The sequence below is a fragment of the Tachypleus tridentatus genome, chromosome 8 (assembly GCF_004210375.1).
Source record: "Tachypleus tridentatus isolate NWPU-2018 chromosome 8, ASM421037v1, whole genome shotgun sequence".
NCBI classification, from domain to species: Eukaryota; Metazoa; Arthropoda; class Merostomata; order Xiphosura; family Limulidae; genus Tachypleus; species Tachypleus tridentatus.
In genome coordinates, this window is record NC_134832.1 from 123,265,959 (window position 1) to 123,284,595 (window position 18,637).

The 18,637-nt window shown below is 30.7% G+C and overlaps 1 protein-coding gene across 2 annotated transcripts in view; it reads right to left on the reverse strand.

Moving 5' to 3' along the window:
• Window positions 1-18,637, reverse strand: part of LOC143223385 (diacylglycerol kinase theta-like) — a 77,489-nt gene that overhangs the window by 24,753 nt on the left and 34,099 nt on the right. For both annotated transcript variants that reach the window (XM_076451304.1, XM_076451305.1), the window contains exons 7-13: window positions 14,522-14,620; window positions 14,099-14,193; window positions 13,756-13,822; window positions 12,565-12,706; window positions 6,955-7,097; window positions 6,303-6,367; window positions 3,044-3,194 (exon numbers count right to left, since the gene is read on the reverse strand). In XM_076451304.1, coding sequence (XP_076307419.1) covers window positions 3,044-3,194; window positions 6,303-6,367; window positions 6,955-7,097; window positions 12,565-12,706; window positions 13,756-13,822; window positions 14,099-14,193; window positions 14,522-14,620 — 762 coding nt within the window. The remainder of the gene's footprint in view (window positions 1-3,043; window positions 3,195-6,302; window positions 6,368-6,954; window positions 7,098-12,564; window positions 12,707-13,755; window positions 13,823-14,098; window positions 14,194-14,521; window positions 14,621-18,637) is intronic.

The window sequence follows — 18,637 nt, forward strand, 5'->3', positions numbered from 1 at the left end:
CTAAGAACATCTTTAAAAAACTATCTTTGGTATATCACTTTTATCAAGGTGGGTTTAGGGAGTATATCTGACTTGTGGGTTGTATTTTATGTAGTTTGTTTGTTGTGAAGCAAAAGGCTACACAGTAGATATCACAACCAGGATTTTAGTGTTATATCTTCAAGCTTACTACTGAACCATGAAGGGAGGGGCAGTTTATAAAGCTAACATACTTGATCTTGAGATAATACTGCAAGTTTTAAGCAGATGAAAAGCTGAGTTAAAATATTGAATATATTGTAAAAATGAAACAAATGTAAGTACATAAAACACAGTCCATATTACTATCTCTTATTTAAGAACAAAAAGCACTCAAGAGGAACTATAAAAATATGTATTAAAAATAATTATACAAAGTGCTTTAGGGGTGAAGAATAAAAAATTTACCTTAAAGTTAAAACATAAATAATTAAAAACACTTAAAAAATTTTTGTGAAGTAAACATTATACACTGTGCTGAAAATGTAAAATAAATGCATCTTTAATATATCTTATTAATGATATTAGAAATTAGTTATCAATATGGAACCCAACAGTAGCTTTAAAACTGATAAAAGCAAAGCTCTTACCCATTTGTGTAATAAATTATTATTTTAAATAGTGAAAAAAGTATTATAAATTAAAGCTAGGCAAACTAATTAATCACCTACAATAAAAATGTTGCTGATTAGTATCAAGTAAACTAACTGATTAAAATATACTCTTCAAAACAAGAAATGCAAAATGGATATTTTTTTATTTTAAAGAGAAATATATGTAATAACGTTACAAGCTCAAAGTATTTGATGTTACACGTGTTAAGGCACTGATTGTCAGACCAAAATGACAATAAAAGTTGTGCACTTTGAAAATGGAGGAAAACATCGGATTTTTCGCCAAAACGCATTCGTGTCCAATAAATTTGTTTGAGAGATCTGCATGTTCTGCAAGTGCAAAATCCCTATAAAAGTGACGAGATGCAGGAATCCGACCTTGACGTCCAGTCAGAGGCGTCATCCTCACCCAGCACCATCGTCAAGCACGGCTGCAGTGGACTTGGGCACATCGGGTATGGCCTCATCAACGATGGAGGCATGTTTGGTTCAGCGATGAATCACGTTTTATGCTTCGTAGGCAGGATGGAAGGACCTGTGTTTACCGTTGCCGAGGTGAACGTTTTGCAGGAAACTGTGTGCAGGAAGTTGACAGATTTGGTGGTGGCAGCATCATGATGTAGGCTGCCATTGCCTACAATGCCAGAACAGACCTTTTGCACATTCGAGGGAATCTTACAGCTCAACGATACGCCGACGAGATTCTTAGGCCCCATGTGCAACCCATCACGGTGAACGTCAACTACGTTTTTCAACATGACAATGCCCGTCCTCATACAGCCTGACTCACTACTGTCTTCTTGAGACACCACAACATCAACGTTCTTCCCTGGCCCTCAAGATCACCAGATTTAAACCCCATTGAACATGTTTGGGACGAGTTGGACCGACGTCTGCGATGGCGACAACCTCAACCGCAGACTCTACCTTAGCTTGCAGCAGCTTTGCAGGCTGAGTGGACAGCCATCCCACAGGATGTGATTCGTCATCTCATCGCTTCCATGGGCAGGAGATGCCAAGCAGTTATTGATGCTCACGGGGGGCATACTCGTTACTGACATTGAGTGACGTTAAACTTCAACTAGTGACCGTGGACTTTGCCTTTGCAGACTTTGGATGTTCAGCAGCGAATGTGCAAAGTTTCACACATGTCATACAGAACTACCCGGAATAAACTTGTTAACAATTTGTCCCAAATTTTGCCTTTTGCATTTCCTTTTTTGAAGAGTATATAATTAAATCAATTAATCAAAATTAATATTTCTGATTATTACTGTTTTCAATTATACCAACAATTGACCTAATCAAATTTACAGTTAAGCCAACTGTCACAATAAAATCATGTTTCTGATAATTACAATTTATGATTATTCCAATTACTCATATAGCTGTAGAGCCATAGGAAGTAGTACAGACAGTCAGACCATGATCTGACCACTTTTTCATGGCAAGTTATGTACTAAAACTTGCTTTATTTTATTCAATACATTATGTTGCGTGTATGCAGTATTTGTAGTAAAAATGGCTGAAGATTCAATCTTACAGAATGCCCCTAAAAATGGCAATATGACAATGTCCTGACCACTCATGAATTGCTTCCTATGGCAACAAAATGAAATGCTGTCACCAACGTCACTTGCTCTGTCTTTGTTATGACAAAGCTCTTCTGGTTATCTATTGCTGTGACTAATTTTGTACTACTAACTGAAGAGAAAGTGAGTGTTCAGCAAGACCTACCATCACATGTTTTCTTTTTAAACTGTTGAATTAAAGGAAAGGCAACTGTGTGGCACCCATTGCCAACCTTTATTGCTGTCTAGAATGAAGACTAATCAATAGATCAAATGTAACAGATTAATGGGGCCATGAATTAACCAATTAGCAAGTATCACTAATCACCCAGTTCTATTATAAAACATCCTCTACATGCTGTTTTGGAATGCCTAAAATAACGAAAAATAACCAAATTAATTTTGTTGTTGTTAACTAAAAAATACAACACCTGTAACCCAAGCACATTATTCTTCAGGGATAAACTAATTATCCTGAAGTTGTTTTCTGAATTCTTAAGAGACAAAATACAAAACATCTGGATATTTCTAGACAAAGTTTTAGGTTTATTTCCTACTTGAGTGAGTAATATCAATATAAATTTAACAGTAGATTTTTTAGCAATTATTTATTAACATTTAGGGTAATACATTCATTAACTGTATTTCATAAATCCAATTAGCAATAGAAGCATCCTATATGATGCCACTTTTCTATTATGTAATTTGAGTAAAACAAAGTACAGCTCAATATGCTATCATCTCAAAAATGTACAGGAAAAAAATCAGTAAAAGAATATTTTAACAATCTTATGTTCATACACTTTGCTCACATTTCAAAATTGGGAATTAAACACTTACGTTTTCCCAACATATCCATAAGAATCTTTTCATACTGTCGTTGCGATAGGTTTGGAGGGAGATTGCCAATAAACAGTGCTACTGTAATACCAGGAGACTCATCTTTCTGTTGTAGATAAAATCTTGTCAAGTTCATTTGCCTAATAGATTCCTAGAAATAAACAATAAATAGATTGAAAAGCATAATTAATTTCTTAAATCCAAAAATTCAGTCCTTAAACAGCAGATAATGTATATACAATACTCAGAAGTATTTGAATAGAAAATATAACTTAGAATGAGTATAAACAAAATCAATAAATAATTATTATTGGATTAAAATTATCTCAGGATATTACATCTGAGTTATACTTCAAAGTACAAATTAACAGTATTTGAAACTAGAAATCCAAACATTCATTGCCTAAATGTTTTAACTTCGAATTAATTAAAATGTTATTACAGTTATTCAAGCACTATAAACAAAAATCATATGAAACTTTTTTCAGTTACTATATTTCTGAACCAAGAGTATTTGACAGTGGAATTCTGGAGTTACCAATAACCAGCAAATAATTTACTCCTGCACATTAATCCAGTGATTGTTTTATTAAATATACTTGCCAGTGCAGCAATACAGTTGTCAAACATAATCAGACTTTTTTAAGTTAGACCTATGATTTAATTCCTACCTCTTCACATGTGGTTCTTTGGAAAATATTTCAGAATAGGCCAGATGATTTCAATATCAAATAGCATTTTTTGGCTAAACTAAAATGTCAAAGGGCTTTTTAAATAATTATCCTACTTATTCATGTAGTTTTCTTAAACTACTAAATACATTTAAAATTTGACTACACAACTTTATTATCAGTGTATGCCATTACATTTGGCATTAGATATAGTTTAAAATTTGAATAGATGTTTTGACTTTTTAATTTCACATGAAAATATTTAAATAAATTCTCAATTTTCAATTCTTTCTATCATGTGAAACTAATTTACACCAATTTGCCTAATTTTAGACTATTTCTATTCTATATGGTCTTCTGAGTTTGGCACAATATCGTATAGATACCACTGATACATAATACACATTTATATCCCCCAATCATTTTGCTTTAATAAGCTACAAGCCAGAAAGTCAACATTAAGTGCCATAACACATACTTCAGATAAAAAATTTTTTTATGTATATTCATTTATTGTTATAAAGGTAACTATGATACAAAAATTAGAAGATCACTAGGACTGATACGAAAACTCATATGAAAATAATTAAATACAAAATTTGTTCTGTGAATGATGCACATAAGCTATATGTGTGTTATGTAATGTGATACTGCATTCACCTCAACTTGAGTTCTGGTCTCAGTGGGTGTTACATTAGTTTAATAGTCAAACACAGCACTGAGAACAATAAACTTAAATGGAAGCACTTGTAAAATACTATCAGAATAAATAATTCTAGTTTTATGTTACAATTTGCAGTCGTTCTAGAAAAATAAATGTTATTTTGGTTTTATTTCACATTTTTAAACTTTTGATACATTTAGTATTATGACAGAAGAAAAAAATAAAGTTTTCCCCCAACACTTGTGGTATTCATTTATTAGGTCCTAGAGGATGCATAAGTGAAATATGAAAACTGTAAAATGAAAAAAACTATTTGAATTTTCAACATAAAAATTATCTTGAACTCAGACTAGCCAGAATTTGAGTCAGACTGCCTTCATAAATTCCCAAATGCTTGAAAAAATATTTTGTTAAAAAATCCAATTTTTGTGTAAACTATATGTATAATGTTTACTAAAGTTTAAAGTTTGAGGAGATAGAAACAGTAAGTTCCAAATTATGGGAAATATTAAGTGTTCAATGCAGGGTTGATCCACTCATGCAGGTAGGATTAACTAAGATTACATCTATTTTGGTTGTGTGCAATATTTCACTTGCAGAAAGTGTACTAGTAATCAAACATTTATTATTTAAGAAATGCTGCAATTAACCTATAATTGTTTTCTCCTCTTTTATTATTGTCATCCACAAAATAAAAAAATATTTCTGTTCTCACACATTCCCCTTCAATAGGAACCATGTTCCTACCTGTTTTAATAAATTGGCTGAATGATCTGGACATAGCTTTCTCTGTTAAATATCTGTACTACGGTCAGATTAATCAGCTGAATACTGAAGAAGTAAACATAACTGGTTCTAACTAGAATAATTCATTATTAATTGTTTCAAAGTCCTTAACATACCAGTCATGTGTAACTTATTGCAACAAGAACTCAGTAATACCTGATTTATAAAATTCCACTGGATATAAAAGCTAGCAAGGGGAAAATTGCATTTACTTTCAATAGGTTTTGCTTACTTTTATAAATTAGCAAATGTCTATTTTTTTCCCCAGGTTAATCAAGTTCCATTATTCAGTCCATAGGTAGTCAAATGAAACTTCAATACTAATCTAATTATTGTAAGTAGTTCTAAAGGTTATATGCTATATACTGGTCATATTTCTCAAACAAGAGTTATTCAAAGCTGAAGTTCAGGGGCATTTTGGCTCTGTTACTAAACATACAGTTAATGTAGTTGAGTTTCACTATAAGAATCTTGGATCTTAAATATCCTACATATCATAGTTCCATCTATACTTACTCAATGATAAATCAACAATTACCCAAGTTATATTATAAAATTTGAAACTGTTCAATGTTTGCATTCTTAGTTCTATGTCTATAATACTAATTATTAATCCCTAAGTATATTCCTAAACACTGAAATGATCAAAATCTAAGTTCATATTTCGTATGACTATAACTAACCAATTTAAACAAGGAGCTGTTCAACATCCATATCAACATTTACTATGGTTATATTATTTAACCAATGTTATTCAATGAGTAAGCTGAAACTTAAGAATGGATAAAATTCTAAACCTAGAACTATTCGTTGTTAAGTATAAACTTACTCCAAGTACAGTCCTGGAATGAGAACTATTCTATTTGATTCCTGAAATCAGTACTCTGACTAACTGCCATGCTGTATTTCCAATAAAAACTTATTCAAAGACTATGTCCACATGTACCACGATAATGTTCCAAAATCCAGTTATTCAAGGTCAAGCACAAACTTATCCTTGCTATATTGATATTTATTCCATTTTAATTTTGGTTTTATTCTATAATGTATTTTCAAACTATAGTTAGCCAAGTGTATATCCAGAACTACAATGACTGTTTATCAAATAAATTTTATTTAAAATCTAATCTTAACTTACTCTGGCTATATTCCTAAGAAGTTCCCATGGACACTCTTGATTGTCCATAATTCTTTCATGGACAGCTGAAAAACAAGTCATTCTAGTAAACAATGTGATATTTTTATTACATTATTTTTCCAGTATAGTACACTGTGCAAGAAATGAAGTCCTGACTGTCTGAAAATCTAAGAGTATACTTTAAGATTGTTTAGGCAGAATATTCATGATGAAACTTTGTAGAATGGATGGCAACTGACTGTTGTGAAGACACAAGTGTAGAGGAAGACTTTCAAAATGTTGTCCTCTACACTTGTTTCCACAACAGGCAGTTGCCAACCATTCTACAAAGTTTCATGTAAGAGTATAGTTTTGGTTTTGGAGAATTAACAGACACTATTCCAACAATTTAAAAATGAAAGTTTGATTTATTAGTTATATCAAATACAAGGACATTCAATTACAAGCAACAGCTATGTTAAAGTTTATTTTGGAGAACAGAGGAATTTCACAAATCAATTTTTAAGGGACACACTTTTAAGTAGTAGTGACAATTAGAGTGCATTCTCTAATAAAATAAATGACAGGGAAAAATAATTGCCATACATATCAGAGAAGCTAAAGTTTGAAGATTTTATGAACAAAATAACATTATTTGTTGAAATAAGCTTACAGCCTCTATCCAGAGAAACTTCATTTAGTCGAAATTTATTCAAATTGCTTGAATCAAGACCAAGTTTTTCTAAGGCTTGCACCATAATTTCTTCTACACTTGAGTCAGCTGTCACAGAAACAGTGACGTAGGTTTCAGTTACACTGTAAGAGAATGGCCTTTTTTTACCTTATCATTCAATATCCATTGGGGTCATTTCTTAATAAGTAATTTTAGTGCAAATTCCTGACTACTTAAATGAAATATTCTGAAGGTATTTAACACATGAAAATACAATTATTTCAACATTTACAAATATTTATATCAGTGTAATTACTACATTCCTTTGAATCATAAGTATAATATTTCTTACAATGTGTATACAATTAAACTGAGGAATAAGTACATACCAAGAACCTGTTTTACCAAGTTCGTGAATAGCTGATGAAAATTGACATTTTTCTAATCTGCATACCACTAGCTAACTCCCATCTAAATTTATGTGTTTAATGTGAACTGCACTGATGCATGGTGATATCATCATACTACAATAACCTTCCACCAACCAGGTGAGGACACAACCTTCATGAATAGTAACTTCCTCTATGCACTTACACTCATGATTATTTCATTTTTAGATAAGGTAAGAAAAAAAAAAGGTGCACCAGAAGTGGGAAGGATGTGAAGAGTATATAATGCAAATATAGATTATGAAAATGTCAATTTCTGAGACAATAACTCATCATTTTACACAGAAGTGCAATAATCCTATGATGAAGTGAAGGAGGTACTGGTGGAGAATTTTACATCAGCAAGCTCTATTCAGAAAGCATCCAAAAGAAAACTCCATGCAGTGTAAAACCCCATGGCAGGAGATCAATATGATATACTCTTTGTCCAGAAGGAATAGGTAAATGAAACAGACATATTGCAGGAATGGACAGAATGTGATCATAACAAACCGAACACCTGCATAAAAGTAGTTAGCGAGTTAACATATATTATTGTGATTAAGGCATGATAAGGCCATGTGATATGTGCTCATCTTGATTCTATTGGATAGACTCTGACTCAAGGAGGAGATCAAATTAGATGTATGAGGGGTAACCTGTACTCAGTAGACATGCCTCTACTGCCATACTTCTTACTGTATTGTGCTAAGCTCAACCAATGAGAATTCTCCATGGTCACTATCCCAGTAGCTAGGAACTGATAAATGGCATGAGTTTTACATGCTCCTCTTGAAGAAGAAGATGGGGAAAAAATTCACACTGTGGAGACTTAGAGGAGTGTCCAGATCCCCAGTGGACCACCAAGAAGTGGACACTGGCTTACTTAGTGCTAGTTTTTGTCCATGGTAACCCATGGAATTTGTATGATTTGGATCAGACAACTGATAAAATTTGTATTCCCCAGGATATCTCTAATGGTCTTCTGGAACATCCCATCATGCAGTGGACACCAACAGATCCAGGATGGATTATGTAAGCACTTGCTTTCCTTTACTTTTGTCCCAAAGTGTATTTTGAAAAATAAGTATACCCTGGAAGACAACACCAGCCACATAGTGGAATCCTGAGTGATGAAAAGGAGAGAAAAGGAATAAGAAAATATATTTACACATCTCAGAGACAGTGGGTTGATAAAATAATGGCAAGCAGAAGAAATCAAAATCCTGTGAGAGACAAAAGTGCCAAAGACAATGAGTGATAAATATGTGGAGAGTCATCTACATGTTCATCTGGAGAATCTCCTCTGAGGTCAGTCAGAGTTGGAAAGTAAGAGGGTGAAGACAGGTGATAAATCTGACGTGAAGAAATTTGAAAGAGCCTACATATCAAAGTAAGAATATATCAACTGGAAAGTTAATGAACACATCTGGTAAGGGCAGAAGAAGAGAGGTCCCTGGAAGAAGTTCAAGGGCAGAAACAGACAATGGATGAGGTACAGAAAGGACACAGGAGCCAATATGTGGTCTGAATGATCATACAGGTGAAAAGGGTAAAGGGAATGGAGACCGAAGGAAAAGTATTCTTACTTTCCTCAGTAGCAGAAGCTTTAGGAAGGAAAATCCAGTCTGGGTACAGGGGTATGTAAGTTAAGTGGAAGAGTGTGCATGAAGTATCAACAGAATAGACATCTGAATGGCAGCAACCACAGGCAAGAAAAATGAAATAAATCTTGAGAAAAACATGATACAAAGAGCAAGAAACCAATGGCTTGAACAAGGTATGCATAAGTTCATGTAAACTCACAGTAAGATTTCAAGCAGGCATAAGAGTTGCTTGAGGTGGTCAGCAAAGAAGGGAAGAGTGGAACAGAGTAAAGAGGATAAGAGAAGAAAAGAATCTATGGTACCAGGAAAGACAAAATGAAGAGGACAACACTGCCTGAGAACAAGCATTGGTGAATACCAGCAAAACATGGTCAAATAGTTAAGTAAAACAGGAAGAAAAATGGTTCACAGCAGGACAAGTGGGAATAAAAGATCAGCACAAGGCCCAACACTGAAAGACCCACCACTGTCTTTGGTAGACAAGGTGGAAGGGCAATAGGAATGGGACAAGAAGAATACATGATCAGACAATCTAGCCTGACGGGTGATGGAGCATACTAATCTCATATGTGAAGAAGGAGAGAAACATCCCTTAATGGAAAATGGATGTGTGGTTCTGGAGTAACAGAGTAGAAACATCTGATAGAGATAAATGGCCTGGATGCTAAACAAAGAAGCAGAGGAAATTAAGGCTGAACTATCCAAAGGGACACCATCAAGAGGATGCAACAAAAAGAGTGATGCATCAGGGAGAAGACCCATGGAAGGATTCGAAGAAAACGATAGGTATATAGAAAAAAGTAAGATCAGGCCTGGAACAGGAATTGAAGCACAAAGTTGAAAAAGACAAAAAATGTGGGAAGATAATAATGACATAAAGGTATATAGAAAAAAGTGAGATCAGGCCTGGAACAGGAATAGAAGCACAAAGTTGAAAAAGACAAAAAATGTGGGAAGATAATAATGACATAAAGGTATATAGAAAAAAGTGAGATCAGGCCTGGAACAGGAATTGAAGCACAAAGTCGAAAAAGACAAAAAATGTGAGAAGATAATAATGACATAAATCAAGCAACTTCAGCCTGAGTTTCTACTGAAACATGAAAAACTGAAGGCTTACAGGTGTAGAAAGAATGCCTGAATAAGACACACAAAAAAAAGGAAAGTCTACTTTAGCTCCAACAACAAAGGAACTAAGTAAGTAGACAGAGCAGAAGAAGAGAAATAGATGAAGGTACAAAGGGAAGGGGATGAACCTCTCCCATGTCCCTCTCTTGTGTACAATGAAATTTCCATGAAAAAAAAAAAGATGAATAGAGAAGAGCTAACACAGGAAGTTGGTGAAAAACAAAGATGTGAAAATGGGGAACTAGAGAAAGCAGGTAAAAAGAGATTCTAAAGACAAGGAATACAGTAAAGAAAAGGAAGAATGGTTGTAAGTCAGGACAAAAAGTCACAAGCACAAAGAGATGAAGCACTAGATGCAAGGGTGGAGCTGTTCAAGAAAAGGAAACAGTATAAGCCCTAATACCATGCAAAGGAAGAAAGATAAAGCAAACACAAACATGTGTTCAAGTAATTAAGATATGAAAATATTAAAGGGCACAGGGAAAAGATAATGAAAAGAACATATATTAGAAAGCATAACCAGAAAGAGTTTGGAAGAGTAAGAATATTCACAGATGGATAAGGTATTACACAAAGCAAAGCAGGTTAAAATTATTGTTCAACTAGCTGCTCCCAACTGAGGAGAAAGAACATACAATAATGGAAATGGAGAAGGTCTACTGTGCATAAGGTAATCCACAACACACTGAACAAAGGTAATAACACAAACATGACTTGTGTGTTTAACAAATACAAAACAAATATAGGTCACTATCATTTGAGAAATCCTGAAAAAACTAAGGCTTCTGAAACAAAAGCTAAAGAAAATGAAAACCAAAATTTTATGAACAAGAGCCAATCTTATCAAACTGAACTTGGATCAGAAGTTTAAAAACATCTGTTCAACACAATGTTTAGTGAAAGAATCAAATTATCATAAATGCAAATGCATAGGAGAGAAATACTGTGCATGAAGTTTGTGTCTCCATTCTATTGATGGAGGGCCATTGTCACATGATAATGTCATCATGCATAAGTGCAATTCATGATAAACATGTGAATTTAAGTGGGAGTGTTCTTAAGGTTAGTGGCATAAAAATCACATAAGCAGATGCATGAGGAAAAAGAATTTTGGTATATGATGGTGAGTTATTACCTTTGAAATTTTAAAACAGTAAGATACACACATTTAAAACATGGCTCAAGTAATATCACGAGATGATTAAAAGTCTGAAACACGATATTTATGGAATTTTTAGGTCTTTTTATCTTATCATTTTGTAATGTAAATTAACTTAAATATGTGAATATTGTTATGGTATTGCAACAAATTGGAGTGTAGCTTATCAATTACGTCTCAGTAACAAGATACTTATAAAGTAAGAATTCTGGATTTTGTTTTTAAATTTATGATGTATTTAAATATTATTTATAACAATAGAATATTTCTATTGTTCTATTTTGTTGGATCATAGCTTTCTTTGGAAAAAGTCAAATATTAACATTACTTTAAACAAACATTATGCAGTTGGTTGACTATATTTTTCATTACTAAACAAAAATGGGTGAAATATAAACTTAGTTTTACATATATACAGTTATTACACTATGTAACAAAATTTTTACTTTTTCTTATTCCTGAGCAGATAGTGTTATTTCCCAATTGTTTATGCCTAAAGTAAATGGAAAAGAACTATTTTTCTTTTCAAACTTTGCTTTTGTGACCTGGGAGTGTATAACAAAACATGGTGGGAGACTATATTTGGGAGCTGATACATGAAAGTGATTTACATTACAGTCACAAATCTCGAAAAACTACTCACTTCTAAACATTTTTTTCATTTTTGTATAACTTTAGTATAAATACATGTAAATCTTGATTCACATGTTGTTTTATTCAGACCTTATGTGAATGAAAATGTGCAAATTTGCCCCTTTTTACATAGAAAATAGGTTAATTTCTAAATTTCATTATCCAGATCACAAAAGCAAAGTTTGAAGGGAATAATGGTCATTTTCTGTACTTTTACAACATAAGCAATAAAGAAATAACAATACTATCCAGGAACAAAATTTATGTTACATAATATAATTATCACACAAATACAAGTGTTGAGATGAAATTTGAGTTTGCAAGAGTAACACAGGTTCAAATATTTTTTCATAATATAATTATGTGTGATGCACTTTATCACAGTGCAGTAATACATTAATTAAACAAAAGAGAATACAGAACATGGAATATGTGTCATGTTGTACCCAAACCTATGTTGAAATAAGAAATACAGGAATATATAATAAATTATATTTGGTACTGCAAACATAAATGTCTTTGCTGTTATAAAAAAATCAATATTTTGAAAATAAAATACATGGTACATAAATAATTTCAAGTATGTTACAATGTTCATTTTTACTTATAAACAATAAAGTATATCTAACATCATATAAAAAAACTGGAAACATACCCTAAATTACCAGGATAGACTTTTAAAGAACCCTTTTCTGGTTCTGGTGGGCGATACCGTAAAAAGATAGCTGGTCGTTTTCCTTCTCGCCGTGTTAGGCTCTGCACTGGTAAAAAGTCCCCAAGTTCTTTTTCATTGGGATCTAACATAACCAAAAAAAGGAAAAAAGTAGCTTATTAAATCAGAATAGAGTATTAAATTAAGTTTCTTTGTGTATAAATCAATGACAAAAACGTGTATTAAAATAATAGCAATGTACTGAGAAGTTCATGATTAAGACTTTTTTTTAAGGAAATATTAAAATAAGAATTTGTCAGAATACATTTTCCCACAACAAATAACTGTCACAGTAAGCACAATAATCAGATATAATCTGTTAAAATATATATCTATTTCTACATGTACAATTCTGTTTTTTTTCACTGATATGAATACATATCTTTATCTTCATAGCTATTTCTTGTTCAGTATAGTCAGTTGCAAATGTTTAAACAAAATTCCTTACACCACAAACAACTTTGTCAACTGTTCCTTAGAGACCTACTATATTGGGCAAATATGATGTTAGCAATAACTTAAAAATGTTGTAAAAACAAATCATTTTTAACATATCTGCTGTTTTAAACTCATAACAAATTCCATTAAGTTAGTAATTTTAATGTTTTATTTATTCAGTTTCATCAAGAAACCAGTTCTGCACCAAATTGAGATAAGCATAACAGAATGAAACATTGTATAACAACGTAGAGTTAAGGCAGCATATAAGCAAGTATTACTGAATATTGGTCACTGTTAATTATGTTTAATGTAAAAGCCAAAAAGAATGAATGGTCTATATAAAGAAACACTATAAAGGAAAGATTCAGAAAAAGAAAAGAAAAACGAAATTTTTTTTTGAGAATTAATAACTTAAATATGGTGGTGTTGCTAAACTGTTCATATCAATATAAGGACTTTACTTATCAAAAACAGGTACTACTTATCTTTACAAACACATAATATCAGTTTACCATTAATTAATATAACATAAAAAAAAGCTTTTAAATGCTATTTTAGCAATAATCATTTTCTTAAAACCTTTACTTCAATTTTCTCAACAATTTATATACCAGTTACTTTAAACTTTAATGACACAAAATAAAACTTGTCAATTAATTTTTATCTTACTTCCACAAAGAACTGAAAACTTACCATAAACATCTATCAAATAATAATTATTAGGATCATCATGGATGTGGAATGCTCTTAATGCTGCACCCTGAAAATAAAACATAACATGCTAATGTGAACATTAGAGCAAATTTCTGTTGAAATGCTTCTTTCACACTCAATCTTCACTGTGAAAGATTTCAATCCTTAATGAATTATTAAAATAGTTACATATATATATATATATTTACTGTTACTAATTTACTGTGTTTTTATGTAAGATGAAAAAAACACACCAGAAAACTAGAAAAAAAATATACTCTTTCAATAAATATTTAGAAGCTTTTTTCTAATATGATAATAGCATATGAATTCAAAAACATACAATGACTTGTTCTTTCATTGCTTTCTGAGAAATACTGATTGTCCTGTAGGCTGACCTCTTCATAGAGGAATTTCCATCATATACTCTGATTAATTCTGAAAAAAATATCTAGTAAGATTTAATTATTCTCTTTAAATTAAATACTCATTTAAATAGAAACAAGAAACATTAAATGAGAAATCTCTACAGACCAAAGTTAAAAATCTACCATAATCTAATTTAGTTAATTGAAATAAATGTAAAACACAAATTTCAAAACCAAACTAAGTTTTACAGGTTAATTCATTTTTGTGTTAATGTTATAAGTTTTTAAGTTTATCACTTTCTTTATTTTATACTTTATAAGATGCTAAACCTCTCCTGTAGGAAAATGTTTTATTTTGAGAAACATTTTACCCTTCCTTTCTGAAAACATCAAATTACCTTCTTCTCTATCTTTTTCTTTCGGGGATGAATAATCATCATATTCTTTATTCTTTATATCTCCACTGGAAGAGAATTCTTCAGATACACTCCTTGCAGCTATGTTAAAACACAGCTGACAGTAAACCTCTACATAATATCACATTTTTATCTTGAAATCTCCAAGTAACAAAAAAAATCACAAAATAACCAGAATACTTGTTATACTTATGCTTTTCCTACATAAGATAATTTATATAATATCTTCAAATGAATTATAAACTGTTAATATACTTAAACTTTATGAGTATCCTGATAGTATTTCAAGCAACTATTTTTTTTACTAGATCATTAATAATATACTTATCACTAATGTTATATAACTGTTTAGAATATCACTAAATAAGGTTATATAAAAATGTACATTTATTTTTCTTACTTATAATATTAATAATATTCTGCCTGAAAATGACTTTCGTTTAAAATTGCATTTATATATGTGTGTGTGTGTTAATAAAAAATAACTTTCTTAAATTATAAAATTATGCTAAATCCAAATTCAATTCTAATTAATTAAAAATAAAACAAAATGTTATCTATAGGATTAATCAGCTAGGAGATGAGAAAATAAAATTTTATTCCTTAATGCACTATTTCATGTTTTTCATATCTGACAACAATAAGTGACAAAGTAAATATATTTTCTTCTTTTATTACATTATAATTTTTAAAATTAAACGAGTTTTTCTTCTGTTCTCTTCCCTTTAAATTAACTTTTTGAAATATTATTTTCATGGTATATTAATATGAATAAAACTGTCTTTAAAATTTTTTAAAAATGAAATACACATGTAAAACATTAAACTTAATTTGTTTGGTATTAGCATTTATGATATATGAACAAAAAACGGAACTTACTAATTATATCTAATTCATGCATCTTACAAAAACTTGATGCTTGAATGAGTTATGTTAATGTAGCATTTGCTAAAGTTTTAATCTTGTGAAAATATGGGTAATATGATGCTACTGTTCTGACTTGTTTGTTGTTAAACACAGTTATAAAATGTGCTATTTCAGTTCTACCCTCTAAAGGTAATGAAACCCAATTTTCAGCATTATAAGCTTTAGAGTTTCCTCTGAGTCACTGTGAAGCATATGCTGCTGCAGAAACAGAGAATGAAAGATACTGACTAAAAACCTTTGTTTAATAAAAGTTGGTTGAACATTTAAAATTTTGAAGTTGTAAATGATGTTGAAGTGTTGATAATTTTAAAGAGAACTGGATTCAAGTTTTAAGAAACCAATTTCTGTAGATTAATCAGCAACTTGTATTTATATTACACCAGTATCCCTGATGATGTTGAATAAAACAGAAGACTTAAGTTAATTTATACATTCTATAAAAGCTTTATGTTATTCTTGTATTAGTTCTAAAAATTATTGAATATTGTACACAGTGGAGAAAAAGTGACATGTGCTTCAGTTGAAACATACTTTAATTTCTGATATCTTATTCTGAAACTAATAATAACTGATTTCAGGTCTCTTTGTAATATTTTCTTTAGAACCAACTGTACAATATTACATTTATCAAACCTATATTACCAAATGTGTTGTCCCACTCTGTATAATACACACTGCTGTGTTTTAGTGTATATGAAAACCTTCAGTAATAGAATTAAAATAACATAACTACTGATATAATTGATGCAACTAATCAAACAAGGATATTCAATTTAAAAAAAAACACATTCTTTTCCATTTAAAAAAATGCTAGGAAGATTTATTTATCTCCCTCACAATCTCATAAAATGCTCACAAGAATCAGTTATAGCTTTAAAGATTTTGTTTTTAATAAAAAATAAACAGTAGTCTAAATTTCTGCACTCATGACGTCTATTTCAGAAAGGTGTGAACTTAAAAAATAATAACAAAGTAAAGAATGAAGGTGACCACAAACTTAAATATGCTCCAAAAATTATCATTTGGAAAACAATAAATATAATGTTTTGACCAAAATAACTTCATCAGATTGCTTTTTTCAGAGTAAAGTCACACTGGGATATCTGCTGTATGATCTGCAGAGAATCAAACCCCAAATTTTAGCTTTGTAAATCCATAATAACAAGAAAATGAACACAATTAGTGGTTAATAATACCTTTTGCTTTGTGAAAGTAAATAAAGAAAACAAAATTAACATGAATATATACGTATATACATATTCTTAGAGATGACCAGTTAAATTGGATAAGGATCAATCAGAATCTCTGGAGGACCAGTTAAAAGTTTTATGCAAGACTAATTGAAATTTTGCAAATTTTGGACCTTGGTATAGTTCATCTTGCTTCTGTTTTACTTATACAATTTTATTCTGGAATTAATTTAGACATTGCATTACCAATACCTGCATGTTTCCAGTACATGTAATTTATACCTATATGTTATCTGTCAAACTATTCAGATGGAGAATTTACTTCAAAAAGTGATATGATGATGTGTTTTTATGTTTCATATTTACATCATATGTATTCAGATGTCATATTAATGCAGAATTGTGCAGTATACACAAAGGAAATTTTACCAAAATACAAAAAACACATATATAACAAGTTAAACTTGATTAAATTACCAACTGTATTATTTTTTTATACAATGAAACATGAAAAAAATTTTCCACAACTAAAAAAACAATTTTGCACATGTATATTCAAAAACAACAGGATTTTGGCCTTTCATTAGGCCATGCATCTCTGATAGGAATTTAAACAGTGTTGTTACCACAATAAAATTAATGTTATCTTATTAAAGTCTGTGATTTCTTATTCCCTACTGGGTTTAAAACTTTGTAATGTTAAGGTATAATGATCAGAATTTCTATTAACATTATTTTAACATTTGACTTGTTTAATATTTAGATTATCTTGGAACTACATGGTTGAAACTGGTTAATCTAAAACTAATTGTGATTTACAATAATACATTTGTGGTAGTTTTCATGCCCTTTACTTGAGTTTTCATTATTCTATCATTTTTATGCAGACATTATGTTTTAATGTGTTAGACCAACAAATTCTGATCTATTTGAAAAAAATTATGTTGCAAGGCAAATAAACTCACAGACATAACTTTATTTAATAAAACTATAAGTAAAATAAACATTAAAGTATTGATACATATAATATTACATAAGTAGTAGTTTTAAATTGCAGAGTTAAACAAAGAAACAAAAATGACAAAATCCACAAAAGAGAAATAAGTAGCAAAAAGGTGTTTATACAATCTATTAAATGAACCAAAACTAAATTATTACAAAGTAAAGTAAATGTAAAGTTGTAATGAAGACAAACTTACTTCAATATGCAGAAATGTTTGAATGCATGTTCACAAAGTGATAAGCATAGGATTTTGAGTGAACTGTGAACAAGTTATTTATACCCAAATAAGTTGAAAAAGCCCATTGATATTGTATTTACTGTAATGGTTTATTTTTGTTTCTGAAATTACATACAGCTTAAGTGCTGTTTGTGGGAAACACTTTTCAAGTAAAAAAAAATAAAAAGGACACTGAAGCCAGTTGTCATGTGATGATAACAACATTATACCATGGTGTAGCATACTCATTGCATTAAAAAGTTTGCATTAGCAAAAATCAGATAAAGTGATTATAAATGGAAAAGCCAATATGCAATATGGACTTCTCAGACAAAGGGGATTCTAACAATACAAGATTTGTTGTGTTTGATACAGAAGTTTGGAAGAAAAGTTCCAGACAGGCAAAATGTAAGCCTATTATTTAAACAAATACTATAACTGTTACAGTTCTCTTTTTCATGTAAAAAATACTAAAACTTTGGTTACAGTATTACACAGCTAACTTTCATAAAGATGATATACATCATACTCATCATAAAAAATAAAAAACTACAGTGTATCTCAAGATGGCTGGTATGGGTATTAAAATTTTAATTAAAATAAAGTACAGAACAATGTTTTGAACTTCTTAGGTCATCCTCAGGTTAACAGACCTAAAAAGTTTGTTCTGTATTTTAACCAAAGTTTTACTACCCATACAAGCTGTCTTAAGAATATACTTTTACTGCAATAGATATTATGAATAAATTAATCAGTGTTGT